We start from the raw sequence: 19,472 nt of genomic DNA on the forward strand, positions 1-19,472 counted from the left end.
GTGTTATTCCTGATGGCTTGGCGGAATACCAGCTGGCTCCGAGGAGGTCCTAAATCCCCATGTTACTCTACACAGATCTAAAGGAACAGAGCCTATTATTGTTTTCAGTTGAGAGGGATATTAAGGCAAAGTGTGTATCTTCTCTCCTCATGCAGAGTTGCTGGGTTGGTGCACAAGGTTTTGGCTTGTGCGGTACTATCTAGTCGCTTATCCATGACATGAGGGGAAGGAAGGAGAGGAAAAATAGTAGGATAGAACCGTTGCACTGTGTATGCCCTCCCCTCATGTGCTAAGTTGCAGAGTCCGGTGGGTCGACAGGGTGTCGCACTGAGCGGCTCCATCTAATCTCAGGGGGAACGATGGAGGAAAAGAGGAAGAGAGGCTGAACACGGCAAGAAAAAGGGAAGGGCCTGAAGTCAGCCTGACCTAAACAGCTGTGTGGAAAGGGGGGGGGGAGTGGAGAAATGAGAGCGAGGGGAAGAGTGTAGTGTTTGTGCAGCAGGCTGGCAGGGTGAACAGCTATTGAGAGGGTTGTAAGAGGAGAGGGGGAATGAGAGAGAGAGAGAAGGGTGTTTCTTTGAAGGCTGAAAGAGGGCAACCAGAGAAGAGTGTAAGTGCAGAGAGTGAAGGGTCTGCATGCTGGGAGGGAAGGGACAACAGCTAGCGAGGGAGAGAGAATGGTGTAAAAGTACATGCTGTGTGTACAGGCTGACAGAAGAAAGAAGGGTGCAAGAACGGCAAGAGCGACGGCAGGAGGGTGCGAGAGAGCGGGCCCTGTGCTTTCTGAAAGAAGAGGGAGAGACGTGTGGTGAAGGAAAGACGGGGGGGCTGGACTGAGTGAATGTTGTGACGGTTCCAGTTCTGGCTGAGTAGAGAGTGAGAAAGATCAACTTGGACAGGGGTGTGAGGGCTCACGGGGAGGAAAGGGGTTTTGGGGTGTCAAAGAAGCAAAGGAAGGACCTAGCTTCCCTGTACCAGTGTGAAAAGGAGGAAAAGAGTGATTCCCTATTGAAAAAACGAGGGGAGCCTAAGGAGTAAGAGAAGGAAAGCAGGTCCTTGGGATATCTGGTTAACTGACTTGTGGATAAAATCTGAAAAAGGGGAAGACAGAACCAGAGGATCAATGGGGTGCATTCACAGTATCCAGCATTGCAGCAGAAAGAGACACGCTCCGGAACCTGAGGGATCCCCGAAAGTAGCAGTCCACAATATCCCCGTTGAAATCCTACAGCTGGCTGAGGTAAGCAAGGCACTTGTTGACATCTCTGTTTGCAACACTCTAAAGGTGTAACCCTTCTGTGGCTCAGTTGGTAGAGTATGGTACATACGTCAGGGTTGTGGGTTCTATTCATGCTGGTGCCACTCATCCAAAGATGTATGCATACAATACTGTTAGTTGTTTAAGGCGCCTGCTGATATATATCCCCTCAGGAGACAATATTTTGGGGATGAATAAAAAGTACAAAACTTCAAGTTCTCGATTGTAACGTGAGTGACTCGCTTTTTGGAGTTGTCTTGTGACCCAACATATGTAAACAAAACCAATATTTCTAACCAGGACCCGGAGTCTCAGCCCATAAGGTGTCAACTGCAACCTACCCTATGGAAATGGGGCATGTGGATAGTGTCATAATGTAGAATATAACAGAAACACACTCTCAAATGGTTTGGATTGAAATTCAAATCAGTGGTCTCAAAGTCAGATCCTGGAGGCTAAGAGCGTATAGTTTGTTTGTTCCAACCCATGGATACCATACTTGATCTAACTTATCATGGTCATCAATCAACACCCTGATTAGTTGAATCGGATAGTGTTAGTTCTGGGCTGGAACAAAAACCTAGAGTGCATTCGGAAAGTATTCAGGCCCCTTGACTTTTTCCACATTTTGTTAAATTGCCTTATTCTAAAATGGATTAAATAAAAACATTTCCTCAATCTACACACACAATACACCATAATGACAAAGCGAAACCAGGTTTTTAAATGTTGCTAGTGTATTACAAATATAAAACATATCTTATTTACATAAGTATTCAGACCCTTTGCTATAAGACTTAAAATTTAGCTCAGGTGCACCCTGTTTTCCATTGATCATCCTTGAGCTGTTTCTACAACTTGATGGGAGTCCACCTGTGGTAAATTCAATTAGGTCCCAGAGTTGACAGTGCATATCAGAGCAAAAACCAAGCCATGAGGTCGAAGGAATTGTCCGTAGAGCTCCGAGACAGGATTGTGTCAAGGCACAGATCTGGGGAAGGGTATCAAAACATGCTGCAGCATTGAAGGTCCACAAAAACAGTGGCCTCCATCATTCTTAAATGGAAGCAGTTTGGAATCACCAAGACTCTTCCTAGAGTTGGCCCAGCCAGAACACGGACTTGAACCAGATCAAACATCTCTTGAGAGACCTGAAATTAGCTGTGCGGTGACACTCCCCATCCAAGCTGACAGAGCTTGAGAGGATCTGCAGAGACGAATGGGAGAAACTCCCCAAATACAGGTGTGCCAAGCTTGTAGCGTCATACTCAAGGCTGTAAACGCTGCCAAAGGTGCTTCAAGTTCTTAGTAAATGTTCTACTTATGTAAATGCTTTATCGTTATGGGGTACTGTGTGTAGATGGATTAAATATATTTTTCTATATTTCATCCGTTTTAGAATAAGGCTGTAACATAATGTGGAAGGTCTGAATACTTTCCGAATGTACGTACACCTGTTGGCCTAAAAAAAAAAAAACAGTTCTACACCGTGGACACAATGATCCTAGTTTGGCAGAGGTCTGGTGCGAGCTGCACATTCTACCTGGTCACCTCACTCATACCCTCTGCTGACTACTGACCAACCGGATGTTCCAGTTTTCAGTGGAAATGGAAAGAGAGCCTATGACATGACTTCTGCTTTTAGACATTAACAATGGCGACACTCCATCTTAACTCCTCCACATTTACTGGATTGGTTGAACAAGGCAGAAATGCAGAAGAGAACCTCCCCCAAGTTTTTGTGATGGTATAACATTTTAAAATGCAATTTCGGGGAAAGATTACAACTTTGGAAGCAACTACTTGTCCACACTAAAGAGAGAATGGTCTCAGCTTTCTGTAAGTATAATTTATAATTTCTCAACGATCAATAAGCTCAAGGCACACTTTTTATACAATCAAGATATTTGAAATGGCTTAGAAATGTGGAGGATGAAAATGTGCATCGGTCAATGAGTGCACTAGGCCTCATTGCAATTTTTTTATTTTTTATGACATTACATTTACTGTTAGATTTATACATGGCTACTAGCAGTAGGTGTTATATTTAGAGTTAGTGATCTAGCTACTATGTTTTGAGTTGGCACTTCCTCAGGTGGTAAAATGGCACCAATGTATTTAGGCTTATATGATATTAGTGCACATAAAGATGACAGCAAATGAATCTATTGAACAAAAAGGACCCCTATTGTGACAGTAAAATATAACTAATATGGCCTGATGTGTTGTTCTGCCCCTGAGCAATGTCGATTAAGGCAGCTCCCTGCACCGCTCTGATTCAGAGGAGTTGGGTTAAATGCGGAAGAAACATTTCAGTTGAAAGCATTCACTGACTAGGTATCCCCCTTTCCCTTTTTAATTGTCAACCCAAAATTCATGACAACCCTGGATTAGGTTGCGTATCAAAATATATTTGAATCGTGCATATCTGCTTGGACATGTTAGATGTAAAAATGTATTTATTGAATCTCCGTAGTCTATTACACTTCTTAATAAAGCATTGAGAATTACTTTGTAGTTACTTTATAAAATGATTAGGCCTACTCAAATTGTTTGTGTGACACTGCACATTTGGGGGGGGGGGTGCCACCAAATCATGGCCTGGTGCCACCAACTGAAAAAGTTGGAAGCACCAGTGCCACCAGGGAAAAAGGTTAGCCCTGCCGTGTTTAGTCAAAGGTATTAAAGTATCCCCAGTATTCGCCGCACGCAATGTCAGTAGTCCCATTTTAGTTCACTTTCAGAAGGGGTCATATACCGGTCAGGATTAGAGGTCAAGTGGAGAGAGAGAGCGGGGGATGATAGTTGGAGGGGATCGAAGGGGGTTAATCATGTCTGTTCCCTGGCGATCAAAGTTGAAGAGGAAGTGGTGTCCGTTACTCTCCTATGCGTCGCGTCGTCTGCGTGTCTGCTGTAGCCGTATTTAGGAGCAGCCACATTGCAACGTGGCTCCAAGTGTCTTTTCTAGTCTGTTCCAAAAATGTGAACTGCATGTATGTACGATTTCTTGACATGATTAAGGCCTATGTCATAAATCATAATTCAGTCATTGAATTTGATAATCTGTGTGAGTGCTGTTCTATTGTTTTTGTTTTCATGATAGAAGTACAGTGAAAATACTATGGTATGAGGGTATGGTTGTGACAGTTGACCAGCTCAACTGCGCGTGCTGTTAATACTTATATCAATACCTGGCCGATGCTCTACAGCCCTCAAATTCAAAACTGGACCTTGATGCCAGTTCAACTGCTTTGCTTTTATTCTTCCCCTCTAATCAGGGACTGATTTAGACCTGGGACAACAGGTGGGTACATTTAATTATCAGGTAGAACAGAGAAACAGCAGTATACCCCTGCCCTAGAGAAAGAAACATTGGCATGGGTTTATACATGCAAAGAATTTGTTTGTTTAATGTGTCATGTTTGTTGGCAAAGTTGACATTGCATTACTCCAAACCACATGTATTGCATTGTGTCCAATGCACATTGCTCTCTTGAATGCCACGGACATTTTTCTTTTGGTGCCATGCGTATTTAACCCAAGCCAAAAATAAGGTGCTTGTTGACTAGGTGGATTCACACGCGCCTGTGTTCCTGTACCTATTCTGGGAGTTTCATGGCTCTTTTCGAGGTGTCACTCTTCTGCTCATGGAATGTGGGGATATAAATACACATCGTAGGATCATACCTCTGGTTTCCCCACCTGCTCCCGTCCCTTCCGTGTGTGTTACCCAAAGCCAGGACCCATACTTCAGCATGTCGTCAGCAACAGGCTGTCACTGAGAACACACACACACTTTGTGGAAAGGGGTGTCTCTGGTATTTGGAGAGGTTTATGTAGGCCTATGTGTGCATGTGGTGTGTGACTACAGTGTAGCGTAGTATGTGTGCTGCAGTGTGTTTGTGTGCATGCAAGAATAAATATCCAAGTGTGTGTGGGAGAGATGTGGATGCTGGCTTGCTGTTCACACACCAAAAAAAACACATCTACCAGAAGGTAATAATGAAATCCACTATGTATGAATCACTGGCACCGGCCGCTCCTCTCCCATCTCCATATTAGAGGCTGTGTGCTTTGGGGCTGTAATGGTTGGAGATGCCTTGGGAATGAGCTAGCCTTTGGCTGGAGTATGACGAAAGGGGTGGGGTGCTCAAATCCAGCAATTTCACAAACAGTCATGCAAGTCTACCGGGACAACTGGGGTGTACAGTTCCTATAGAAAGTATTCACACCCCTTCACTTTTTCCACATTTTGTTGTGTTACAAGGTGGGATTAAAATGAATTTAATTGTCTTTTTGTGTCAACGATCTACAAAAAATACTCTCTCAAAGTGGAAGATTTTTTTAAATGAAATTAAAGCTACTCCTGATTGCATAAATATTCAAACACACTACGTTGACATGCCCACACAAAACCCTCACATATTCACATACACTACATATGCACACAAACATACAAATACACACACATAAATACACTCATTGTTGCTAGTGCTGCGTTCCTTATTTAACTCTTATAAATCCTGATGCATAGTCACTTTACCCTGCCTTCATGTACATGTCTACCTCAAATACCTCATACCTCTGCACATTGAGCTGGTACTGGTACTCCCTGTATAGAGCTCCATTCTGGTGTATTTTATTCCTCTTGTGTTACTATTTCATTTTTAAACTCTACATTGTTGCTTTGGGCTCATAGGCAAACATTTCACTGTAAAGTCTTCAGCAGTTGTCTTCGGCGAGTGTGACATAAGATTTGATTGAAACCACATTCACTAAAGGCCCTAATTGTACTCTTTTTGCGGGGGATTCAATACATTTTTCTCATGCAAACAGTCAAATCAATCAATATAATTGAAAAGTTTGAATCCTATGAGAGAGGTTTTCTCTACATTGTTTGGTATGCAATGTGGCTTCTCTGGTTCTCTTCTCCTTTCTCACCACTAGGTGCAGCTATTGTCTAATATTTTGTACTCGTAGGCTTGTGAAAAACAGTGACATGACGTGCAGAGATGATAGATATAGTGGGAATAATTGATCGTATTTTTTAATGTTTTAAAAAATGTACAGACTGAATGCGGTAATATTATTCACATTGACGATGTAGATTTATATGAACCAATCAAACACAAGTTTTTGGCCACTCCCTTAGTATGACCTGGCCAATAGATTTAGTCAAATCTGTAAAAACAATCCTCTGGGATTTGTTGTGGCCCTAAATCCACCTACGTCGGGAATAGATCTGAAAGAGGATGAGTAATGATAAGACGTATAGTTGACACTGAGGTAAAGTTGGTTATATAGTCAGACATTAAACAGACCATTCAACAGCCTTTCGCCAGACATTCGCCAAAAGCCATTTACAAATGTAAAAATCAATAACTAATTCACCGTTTGTCACATAATCATCAAACTAGATATGATTTATTCTATAAATATCTAGCATACTTTTACAACCTTTATTTTGAGCACAAATTCCAGTTTTGATTTGATAGAAATACATAACATTATAAAATGCCTTTTGTTTTGTTTTGAGTTAACATTAGTTTTTATTTGATAGAAAGACAATTTTTAAGATGCCATTTAAAGCGGTATAAATCAATAACTAATTCACTGTCACAATCATCATACTAGGTATGATTTATTCTATACATTTTAGTATACTTTTTACAACCTTTTGTTTTGAGTAAAAATTCCACTTTACAAATACATAACATCTGTAAAATGCCATTTAAAGATAGGTAAATCTATAACGTTTTCACTGATTAGGACATTATCATCAAACTAGGTATTATTTATTCTATAAATGTCTAGTATACTTTTACAACCTTTGCTTTGAGCAGAAATTCCAGTTTTGATAGAAATACATAATCTAAAATGTTGCAGTGAAAGATGAAGAAATCAACTAATTCAAATCAAAGTTGATTTGTCACGTGCACCGAATACAACAGGTGTGGACCTTACAGTGAAATGCTTACTTACCTTTTTTTGCACTATTGGTTAGAGCCTGTATTAGGTGAACAAAAGGTAGATTAAAAAAATAAAACAACATTAAAAAGACAGGCTATATACAGTAGCGAGGCTATAAAAGTAGCGAGGGTACATACAGACATCGGTTAGTCAGGCTGATTGAGGTAGTATGTACATGTAGATATGGTTAAAGTGACTATGCATATATGAGGAACAGAGAGTAGCAGTAGCGTAAAAGAGGGGTTGGTGGGTATTGGGTGGGACACATTGCAGATAGCCCGGTTAGCCAATGTGCGGGAGCACTGGTTGGGCAGCCCAATTGTGGTAGTATGTACAGGAATGTATAGTTAAAGTGACTATGCATATATGATAAACAGAGTAGCAGCAGTGTAAAAAGAGGGCTTGGGGGGGGGGGGACACAATGCAAATAGTCTGGGTAGCCATTTGAGTACCTGTTCAGGAGTCTTATGGCTTGGGGGTAAAAACTGTTGAGAAGCCTTTTTGTCCTCGACTTGGCACTCCGGTACCGCTTGCCATGCGGTAGTAGAGGGAACAGTCATGACCTGGGGTGGCTGGGGTCTTTGACAATTTTTAGGGCCTTCCTCTGACACTGCCTGGTGTAGAGGTCCTGGATGGCAGGCAGCTAAGCCCCAGTGATGTACTGGGCCATACGCACTGCCCTCTGTAGTGCCTTGCAGTCAGAGGCCGAGCAATTGCCGTTCCAGGCAGTGATGCAACCAGTCAGGATGTTCTCGATGTTGCAGCTGTAGAACCTTTTGAGGATCTCAGGACCCATGCCAAATCCTCAGTTTCCTGAGGGGGAATAGGCTTTGTCGTGCCCTCTTCACGACTGTCTTGGTGTGTTTGGACCATTCTAGTTTGTTGTTGATGTGGACACCAAGGAACTTGAAGCTCTCAACCTGCTCCACTACAGCCCCGTCCTGTAGTCCACAATCATCTCCCTAGTCTTGGTTACGTTGAGGGATAGGTTGTTATTCTGGCACCACCCGGTCCAGGTCTGACCTCCTCCCTATAGGCTGTCTCGTCGTTGTCGGTGATCAGGCCTACCACTGTTGTCGTCTGCAAACTTAATGATGGTGTTGGAGTCGTGCCTGGCCATGGAATCGTGGGTGAACAGGGAGTACAGGAGGGGACTGAGCACGCACCCCTGGGGAGCTCCAGTGTTGAGGATAAGCGTGCAGATGTGTTGTTACCTACCCTCACCACCTGGGGGGGCGGCCTGTCAGGAAGTCCAGGATCCAGTTGCAGAGGGAGGTGTTTAGTCCCAGGATCCTTAGTTTAGTGATGAGCTTTGAGGGTACTATACTATGGTGTGTAGTCAATGAATAGCATTCTCACATAAGTGTTCCTTTTGTCCAGGTGGGAAAGGTCATTGTGGAGTGCAATAGAGATTGCATCTGTTGGAGTGGTATGCAAATTGGAGTGGGTCTGATGTTTCTGGGATAATGGTGTTGATGTGAGCCATTACCAACCTTTCAAAGCATTTCATGGCTATGGACGTGAATGCTACGGGTCTGTAGTCATTTAGGCAGGTTGCCTTTGTGTTCTTGGGCACAGGGACCATGGTGGTCTGCTTGAAACATGTTGGGATTACAAACTCAATCAGGGACATGTTGAAAATGTCAGTGAAGACACCTGCCAGTTGGTCAGCACATGCCCGGAGCACACTTCCTGGTAATCCGTCTGGCCCCACAGCCTTGTGTATGTTGACCTGATTAAAGGTCTTACTCACGTCGGCTACGGAGAGTGTGATCACACAGTCGTCCGGAACAGCTGATGCTCTCATGCATGCCTCAGTGTTGCTTGCCTTGAAGGGATTTAGTTCGTCTGGTAGGCTCGTGTCACTGGGCAGCTCGCGGCTGTGCTTCTCTTTGTAGTCTGTAATAGCTTGCAAGCACTGCCACATAAGACGAGCGTCGGAGCCGGTGTACTATGATTCAATCTTATCCCTGTATTGACGCTTTGCCTGTTTGATGGTACGTCGCAGGGCATAACAGGATTTCTTGTAAGCTTCCGGGTTAGAGTCTGTTACGGATACAAGTATTCTGTGTGTATCCTGTGTGTATTTCTGTTCTCTCCTTCTCCCCTACTCACAGGTGACAATCATCATTCCCCAATCAGTCATCAATTAGTCGCTAATCAGAAGACTCCTGCTCCTTTTCTCTTACCCAATCACAGTTCCTTTCCCTTGGTTTAGAACCCTGTCAGTTGTTTTCTCAGGAGCTCAATCTCTCTGTAAATGCCATATGTTGTAGATCTCTTGTGTGGTTTAGGATACATGTCACTTTGTCCCCACCTGTGAGTATTGTTTTTGGTTATGGTGTTTGAGTGTTTGTTTGATGGTGGGAAAAGGTGGTAACCAGACAGTTCGCCCATGGGCATACACTACCCATAGGTAAACTTTGTTAAATACACTAGTTAGAACTGGGCGGACCACCCACTGTATTTTTGGTTAGTTAGTTAGCTGTTGTTGAAATAGGCTAGTCTAGCTTAGGGGTGTTTTATGGATGCTTATTGTTTCATTCCTTGGGTCCAGCTCAGCCCCTTTTCCTGCCCCTCCCACCCCCCCATTACCGTGTGTTTACTAATAAACCCTGAGTTTGACGGTAGATTTAAGTTGTCGTGGTTATTTGTTCTCACTGTTACGTTTTCACTATTATAATTTGCGTGAGTTGTGTTACGGGTCCCATTACCATCCCCCCCAGATTGTCGGGCCAAAGGGATTCGTAACAGAGTCCCACACCTTGAATGCGGCAGCTCTGCCCTTTAGCTCAGTGCAAATGTTGCCTGTAATCTATGGCTTCTGGTTGGGGTATGTACGTCGTCCTCGATGCACTTATTGATAAAGCCAGTGACTGATGTGGTGTACTCCTCAATGCCATCGGAAGAATCACGGAACATGTTCGTCTGTGATAGCAAAACAGTACTGTAGTTTAGCATCTGCTTCATCTTGTGTTGGCTTTTCTTTGCAACTCTGCCTAGAAGGCCAGCATCCCAGAGTCGCCTCTTCACTGTTGACGTTGAGACTGGTGTTTTGCGGGAACTATTTAATGAAGCTGCCAGTTGAGGACTTGTGAGGCGTCTGTTTCTCAAACTAGACACACTAATGTACTTGTCCTCTTGCTCAGTTGTGCACCGGGGCCTCCCACTCCTCTTTCTATTTTGGTTAGAGCCAGTTTGCGCTGTGAAGGGAGTAGTACACAGCGTTGTACGAGATCTTCAGTTTTCTCACATGGAATAGCCTTCATTTTTCAGAACAAGGATAGACTGATGAGTTTCAGAAGAAAGGTCTTTGTTTCTGGCCATTTTGAGCCTGTAATCAAACCCACAAATGCTGATGCTCCAGAAACTCAACTAGTCTAAAGAAGACCAGTTTTATTGCTTCTTTAATCAGCACAACAGTTTTCAGCTGTGCTAACATAATTACAAAAGGTTTTTCTAATGATCAATTAGCCTTATAAAATTATGAACTTGGATTAGCTAACACACCGTGCCATTGGAAAACAGGAGCGGTGGTTGCTGATAATGGGCCTCTGTACGCCTATGTAGATATCCCATTAAAAATCAGCTACAATAGTGATTTACAACATTAACCATGTCTACACTGTATTTCTGATCCATTTGATGTTATTTTATTGGACAAAAATTTTGCTTTTCTTAAAATTTAAATAAAAACTGAAATGTTTAAGTGACCCCAAACTTTTGAACGGTAGTGTATGTTATGGTTCACTCTTAGTTTCCCTTATCTCCACTGTGGAATGTCCATGTTGATCCTCTTGCTTGTCTTGGTCCTCTTGATCCATCCACCTCTTCTTTGTTAGTCAGGCCTGACCCCTTCATCCTGTAGTTTTTTCCTGTAATCTAATTTAATATGACTGAAGATGCAGAATTTCATGCCATGCCCCTTCTAATAGGGTGTAACAGACTCGTTAGAACTTTGACCACATGCCCTCTATCAAATCAAAACTGGAATTTTTACTCACAACAAAAGTTGTTAAAGTATGCTAGACATTTATATAATAAATCATACCTAGTTTGATGTTTCTGTGACAAACGGTGAATTAGTTATTGATTTATACTGCTTTAAAAGGCATCTTATAGATTTTATGTTTTTATATCAAATCCAATCTGTAATGTTTACCCAAAACAAAGGTTGGGAAAGTATGCTAGACATTTATAGAATAAATCATACATAGTTTGATGTTTCTGTGACAAACGGTGAATTATTTATTCATACCGCTTTAAAACTGGAATCTTTCCTCAAAATAAAGGTTGTGAAAGTATGCCAGACATTTATAGAATATATCATACCTAGCTTGATGATTCTGTCATAATCAGTGAAAACGTTATTGATTTTTACAATTTTAAATGGCTTTTGGCAAATGTCTGTTGAATGTCTGTTGAATGTGTGAATATAAAACCAACTTTACCTCGGTATATTTGATGTCATTAATGATATATGAATAATTGCACAGGTTTTAAAAGGTGACCAAATTGCGAGATGATTAAGTTAAGAGGACTTGTGTTGTAATCATCATCAGCCAACTATTATTTATATTGACAATTTAATTGAAAAACGTGTACTTGGGTGTAGATGTCTGCAGCACACGTCACTAGTAAACACTTCTGTGTTAGATTATTATGGATCATTTATCTGGGTTTCAGTTTCAACATGACTCTAATTTCTACCGGTTTTCCTCATTATTGTACTCTTAACGGTTAACCTAATACTCTTCAACAACCACGAACCTCGCCTCCATTCAACATTTCTACTATACCACACTATACTCCACTAGCCTATAGTATAGGTTATCATACTTCAATATGAATTGTAGAATAGTATACTACCAGTACAGTTGAAGTCGGAAGTTTATATACACTTAGGTTGGAGTCATTAACTTGTTTTTAAACCACTCCACAAATTTCTTGTTAACAAACTATAGTTTTGGCAAGTCTGTTGTGTCATGCACAAAGTAGATGTCCTAAGTAATTTTTCCAACAATTGTTTACAGATTATTTCACTTATAACTCACTGTGTCACAATTCCAGTGGGTCAGAAGTTTACATACACTAAATTGACTGTGCCTTTAAACAGTTTGGGAAAATTCCAGAAAATGATGGCATAGCTTTAGAAGCTTCTGATAGGCTAATTGACATAATTTGAGTTAATTGAAGGTGTACCTGTGGATGTATTTCAAGGCCTACCTTCAAACTCAGTGCCTCTTTGCTTGACATCATGGGAAAATCAAAAGAAATCAGCCCAAAAAAGTGTAGACCTCCACAAGTCTGGTTCATCCTTGGGAGCAATTTCCAAACGTCTGAAGGTACCACGTTCATCTGTACAAACAATAGTACGCAAGTATAAACACCATGGGACCACACAGCCGTCATACCGCTCAGGAAGGAGACGCATTCTGTCTCCTTCTATATCGATATAGCCTGAAAGGCCGCTCAGCAAGGAAGAAGCCACTGCTCCAAAACCGCCATAAAAAAGCCAGACTACAGTTTGCAACTGCACATGGGAACAAAGATCGTACCTCTTGGAGAAATGTCCTCTGGTCTGATGAAACAAAAATAGAACTGTTTGGCCATAATGACCATCGTTATTTTTGGAGGAAAAAGGGGGAGGCTTGCAAGCCATAGAACACCATCCCAACCGTGAAGCACAGGGGTGGCAGCATCATGTTGTGGGGGTGCTTTGCTGCAGGAGGGACTGGTGCACTTCACAAAATAGATGGCATCATGAAGGTGGAAAATTATGTGGATGTCTTGATGTTGCTTCAATATATCAGTCAGGAAGTTAAAGCTTAGTCGCAAATGGGTCTTCCAAATGGACAATGACCCCAAGCATACTTCCAAATTTGTGGCAAAATTGCTTAAGGACAACAAAGTCAAGGTAGTGGAGTGGCCATCACAAAGCCCTGACCTCAATCCTATAGAAAATGTGTGGGCAGAACTGAAATAGCGTCTGCGAGCAAGGAGGCCTACAAAACTGACTCAGTTACACCAGCTCTGTCAGGAGGAATGGGCCAATATTCACCCAACTTATTGTGGGAAGCTTGTGGAAGGCTACCAGAAACGCTTGACCCAAGTTAAACAATTTAAAGGCAATGCTACCAAATACTAATTGAGTGTATGTAAACTTCTGACCCACTGGGAATGTGATGAGAAATAAAAGCTTAAATAAATCATTCTCTGTACTATTATTCTGACATTTCACATTCTTAAAATAAAGTGGTGATCCTAACTGACCTAAGACAGTGAATTTTTACTAGGATTAAATGTCAGGAATTGTGAAAAACTGAGTTTAAATGCATTTGTCTAAGGTGTATGTAAACTTCTGACTTCAACTGTATATGCTATGCTTGTGAAATATAATGTATATCATCCCACTTAACTTTATGTCCAGTTTCACCCAACAGTTGATTTCATTTGAGTTTGTGTCACTTGAGCTTCCTGGATTGCTTCCTAGATGTCTTATGTAAGAAGTCTAATTTTCCTTGGATGGAAAGTATTAGTTACAAATGAAACAAGTTAAGTCACTGGTCTTTGCCAAGGGTGTAGGCGAGTTCACAGTGTGTACACCACTCAAGTTGTTTCTTCAGTGTTTCTTTTTCCAGATTCATCAGATAATTTCACTTGCCATTGACCATTCTTTTCGAAAGGATGGATACTGAATTGCTTAACTCAAATTGATTCTAGGAGGCAGCCCTAATCATGAGTTATATAACAGTATACCAGCTGATGGATCTAATAAAAGATGTATGCCTAGTATCTAACGAGAGACAGAGATGGGTACGGAGCGAGTGAGTGAAAGACAGAGAGTGAGAAAAAGAGTGAAACTTAGTCATCTCTCCCACTTCCCATGCTAGCGGTAACAAACACAGTCATAATGGCAGATCCATCCATTCTGATGAGTCCCGTGGCAGTTTAGTAAACATGCAAAGTGACCCCAAATATAACAGTCTGGACACATATATACATCATTGTATGTGTTTTCACACTGTGCTCTGGCTATCTGAATATCTGTAGGATGACCACTATGCTGTTGAACATGCTATTTTAACATCCTTGCGTGTTAAAAACAAGCCAGCGGCAACTTCAGTGGACTACATGAACTCTATTGATCTTGATAGAATACACACACACACACTTTAAAGCAACCTTTTAAATCACAGCAAAGCTACATATGCTTCCTCTTAGAGGGAGGGAGGGGTGGACAACGGAGAGATGTGATGGGGTGAGTAAATAAATAAAGGTGATGGAGTGAGTGAATAAATAAAGGTGATGGAGTGAATAAATAAAGGTGGAGTGGTGGAGTGAGTGAATAAAGGTGATGGAGTGAGTGAATAAAGGTGATTGAGTGAATAAATAAATAAAGGTAATGGAGTGAGTGAATACATAAAGGTGATGGAGTGAGTGAATAAGTAAAGGTGTTTGTTGCTGGAGTTGGTGTTAGTTGTTGACCCAGACCACACTCTCCCCCCTCCCTTCTGGGGAGGATAGATTAATGACTTAATGCAGTTCACGCGCAATCAGATGACACCGCTTTCGGATGTTCTCAGACATTTGCCATGCCTTTGTCCTCTGAGAGTGCATAAAAAACATGGATTTTGAGGCAGTAGATGATGTAGATTTTATAGTTATACCGTCACAGGGACTGTGTGTGCATACATTTGTGTATGAATGTAGTTTGGATTTCTGTTGAAATATGTGGAAGTCTAACTGTGTTGCTTAAAATAAGTGTTGTATTTTGTAGGCAGGTGAGTCTGAATCCCGCGTGCGTGCGTGTATGCATGCGTAAGCAGCTGTTTTTATGTAGTCCATTCAATCTTCCTGGAGGTTTTTATCTTCCTTATTGGACTAGCCATCCATCTCCCAACGTCAAGACTGTTTGAGCAAATGTCCACTTGTAAAATGAGCAGCAGCAGCAATGGAATGAAACCCTAGATCCATTCCCATTTTAGTTTTCTGACAAATGATGTTCTCTCAACGAACCAAGCCATTCTTGTCTCTACTTCTCTTCTCTCTGCCTCTCCTCTCGGCTTTGCTCAGTGGCTCCCAAACTTCTTTGCGACGTGACTCACATAAAGCTTTTCAAGTTATATTGCGACCCACAAATGAACAAAGCCATATTTCTAGCCAACTGCTAAGCTTTAGCCACAAACAGTGGGTTTTGATCCGCCATTTAAAACAGATTAGATTATCATTTGAGCAACATTTTTGGGGTGTTCTAGTTTGTCACTGGTGCCTGTTGACAGTGCTGACTGTCTAGCATAGGTTTCCACTGAAAGGGTGCCTGTACTGCACTGTGCCAGTCTAGGCAGCTGTGCAAACATCCACCTCTCTCCCTGTATTAAGGAAAATGTTAGTGGTGTCTCTCTCTAGTCTGAATCCCTCCATCCCTTCAACCTGTAACACCAAGAGTGAAGACAGACATATAGACACACACACACACACACACATATTCACCTCAAGCACGGGTGAGTATAGGAGCACACACCACCCTCACACTATCACACTATCTATCAAACTATATATCATCAACGGGGCTGCCACGGAGGCAATAACTTCAAATTCCTCGGCGTACACATCTGAGAAGCCAACCACACGAACACCGTAGTGAAGAAGGCGCGACAGCGACTCCAAAGAAATCCAAAGAAATTCGACATGTCCCCGATGGCCCTCAATGTTGTACAGGAGCACCATCGAGAGCATACTGTCGGGCTGCATCACAGCCTGGTACGGCAACTCCACCGCCGCGGACCGCAAGGCTCTTCAGAGGGTGATATGTGCAGCCGAACGCACCATTGGGTGCACACTGCCTGCCCTACAGGACACCAGGTGTCGCAGGAAGGCCAAGAAGATCATCAGGGACCCCAGCCACCTGAGCCATGACCTGTTCTCCCCGCTTCAATCACTCAGATGTGGGCAGTACAGGAGCATCATGGCAAAAATTGAAAGACTAGCCAACAGTTTCTACCCTCAGACCATCAGGCTGCTGAATAGCTACTGCTAGTCAGCTACCTGCTCCCCCCCCCTATGGACCCCCCCTCCCCCCACCTTACTATGGAGGTTCTTTCTCCTGCTGCTCCCACTATGGACATTCCCCCCCAACAGACTTTTACTCTGCCTCATCCCAACGACATTCAGCACTTTTTGATGTCTATTTTTTTACGCCGCTCAATGGTCATGGTGCTGCTCCCCCTATGGTCATCCCCCCCCCCACCCCCTCAACAGTCCTTACTCTGCCTCCACCCCGTTGTACATGTATTTATTAATTACTCCCACAGTTATGTACAGTATATAGTTCTATTTCTATTGTTTATTACCTCTCTTTTTTTCAATTTCACTTTGTCCTGCTTGTTGGAGCTCGAAGCCTTAGATTTTCACTGTACTCTGCAATCACACCTGCAACCCTGTATATGTGACTTAAGCACTTTGAATCACAATCTCTATCCGTCACATTTTCCGTGACCGGACAAGACTCTTCTGGATGTCAGTTTTTGAGCAAAGATATTTCCAGATTTTCTCAGTATACCAATGACCTTTGTACTATTACATTTGACACAGTTGGTATATTTGGGTGCAGAAATGCCAGCAGTCTCCATCTCATTGGGTAATGTCATTTTTTGCTACTCTGTTCTGTTACAGCTAGGTAAAGGAGCCGTGTCCCATGCGTTCACAGAGAAGAGCTGTAGGAAGAAACGACCATGCGAAGTGTGTAGACAGACCATCGACATCCCTGGGGCTTTCTGTAAGGGTGAGTACAGAGTGTAACACAATTCGTACACACACACACACACAACCAACTCTCACACGGTTTCTTTTCTCTCTCATTGCAGAGTGCAAGACAGCCGTTCATAAAAAATGTGAAGCCAAGGTAGGTCTTGAGCCATCTTTTAAAAGAAAAATTGCTTGTCTAGAGTAAATCTGTTTTGTGTGGTCTACAAGATTCACCATAGAAACTGCTAAAATGTTCACATTTTGAAGGGATACTAGCCTGGTCCTAGATCTGTTTGCGCTGTCTCGCCATCGACTATGGTTATTATCACCATAGAAATTGGCAAGGACCAAACAAACCTAGGACAAGGCTAGCATGGTCTAGATGTATCTATAAGAGGGAAGCTGTTAAAAACTACTGGCTATGTTTTTGAAGGATGCCAAGAAATGTTATTACCTCTTGGCATGCTTTGTGAGCAAAGGGCATGTTGTGATACAGTACTGACTACTGTATTACATGCCAAGTGGCCCAAAATGACATTGGATTATGGGCTGAGGTTGCCAACAATTCCTTCCGACACATTTATTGACGATTTAATCATCTGAGGTGTACTTTGTGCTGCTAAGTGTAAAGTTTGGTACACACACAGCACTTAGAACTAAATTATCAGAGGGGGGCAGCGGTGAGTTGTTGACTGACTGGGTGGACAGACGGTCAAGAAAAGCGTTCAGGTTCACTTGCAGCAGTCGGGTTAGATAGGACAAGAAAGCATAGGAAGGACAAATTACTGCTGGCTTCCGCTCTTTAATGAGACAAACTTTATTGCCTGTCTCTCTTTGGGCTTAGTAGTAGCTCACTAGGGGGGCTGGTTGGGATTACCAGGTAGTCCAATGCCAGAAAGGACGGTAAGATTTCTAACCACATGTGATTTTTAAGTTGCATTCCGATGGATGAAATTATCACACATACCCGGGCGACAACAGGATTGTATTCATTCAATCATCAACAGGATTGTATTCATTTGGCAAACGGGAGAAAATTGATTTAAACAGGGAGTACTACAGGAGCTTGTCCAATAAGAAATTAGGTTTTCCGCCCTGAATAAAATTGAGAATTCAGATCGGCCAAGACTGCCACTGTTGGCTTTTTCCCAGTGTGGGCAAGCCTCAAGCTGCGAGGAGGAGCACAAAGTGAGATGAGCATTAGTGTACGCAGGAAGTTTCCCTGTTTTGTATGATAATGTAATATTGTGGAGTCTACCTTTAACCACTTACTCTAACCATAACCCTAAATGAAGAACAAATATCTTTGGCACTTTTTGTTCATTCTGAAATGGCCACCTAGCAACACCACCACCTGGTATGACATTGAGGGACGAGAAGCACACTAAGCAGCAAGGTGACCATGCTAGAGAGAACAGGTGTGTGTGTGTGTCCCTCATCGTCTTGTCCCGGGTCCCCAGCTTATGCCACATCGTTGTGAAAAATGCCTCTCTACTCTAATTTGTTAAGACAGCTAGCACTCCTGCACAGGAACTACTACAGCATCAAATCCCATTCTGTTGGCTTGCAACCTTGTATTTGACATGCTACCACACACCACCACATTTCACTCTCTCTGTCACACGCGCACAGACCGACACACACGCACTCAAACATAATGGTGTGCCTCTTCAAGCACGCACACACATACACTCAAAATATAATGGCGTGTGACTCCACACCAGCTGTTGTATCTAACTCACCATGCATTAAAAGAGGATTATATATTTTGGTACTCCTCCTCTGTGGTATTATAGTAACGGTAGTATGACCAAAAACAACAGCGGCTCGTGACACGGAGAGGAGTGGAGCGCGCATCACGGTGAGTAATGATCAATATGAAAAGGACACTAAGTAGGTAAATATAGAAATAACGGGCGTTCTCGGGATGCCGGTGAGGGAGCGATTGAAGGCGAGCGCAAATAAGTGTGTGGCAGCTGGAGACGGAGGGTGTGAGAGAGAGAAAGAATGATTTGACAGCTCCAATCTGGGAGTATACATAAATACATGAAGGACACGAGACAAGGCTACAAATGTTGTTTAAAAGCTTCACAGCACGCTATCTCTCTGCTCCTCTTTCACGCTCCCTTTCCCTCCCTCCTCTCTTACCATTGCTCTCTGTACCTGTCAATAAACATTTGTTTTATAGGCAAGACTGAATGTAGTGGTACCCTACCAATGGGAGACACAGTTATTATGATCATGCTAGTTAAATTCTTATTTTTTTATTTGTATTTTTACTTCCAATGGTCCTGGGGCCATTGTTAAGGTTAATGGCATCATGAATAAGACAATAACCCCAAAATCCACAAAGAAATGTCTCCGGACTTGAACCCCATTGAAAACCTGTGGTTTGAATTGAAGAGGCACAGATGAATATAAAGGATCTGGAAAGATTGTATAAGGAAATGGTGTAAGGTCCATCCCAATTTGTTGTCCAATCTCATTAAACCTTTTA

The 19,472-nt window shown here is 42.5% G+C and overlaps 1 protein-coding gene across 5 annotated transcripts in view; it reads left to right on the forward strand.

Annotated features, from left to right (window-relative positions):
• Positions 1 to 492: 492 nt before the first annotated feature.
• LOC139564823 (tensin-2-like) overlaps positions 493 to 19,472 on the forward strand; it is a 75,071-nt gene continuing 56,091 nt past the window's right edge. For 3 of the 5 annotated variants that reach the window (XM_071384671.1, XM_071384679.1, XM_071384674.1), the window contains exons 1-3: positions 496 to 1,240; positions 16,904 to 17,012; positions 17,095 to 17,132. In XM_071384671.1, the coding sequence (XP_071240772.1) occupies positions 1,124 to 1,240; positions 16,904 to 17,012; positions 17,095 to 17,132 (264 nt within the window). In that variant the 5' untranslated portion in view covers positions 496 to 1,123. Of the gene's footprint in view, positions 1,241 to 16,903; positions 17,013 to 17,094; positions 17,133 to 19,472 lie in introns of all 5 variants that reach the window. The other 2 variants (XR_011672829.1, XM_071384683.1) reach the window with 2 other exon arrangements.

This window comes from Salvelinus alpinus, chromosome 2, assembly GCF_045679555.1.
Source record: "Salvelinus alpinus chromosome 2, SLU_Salpinus.1, whole genome shotgun sequence".
NCBI classification, from domain to species: domain Eukaryota; kingdom Metazoa; phylum Chordata; class Actinopteri; order Salmoniformes; family Salmonidae; genus Salvelinus; species Salvelinus alpinus.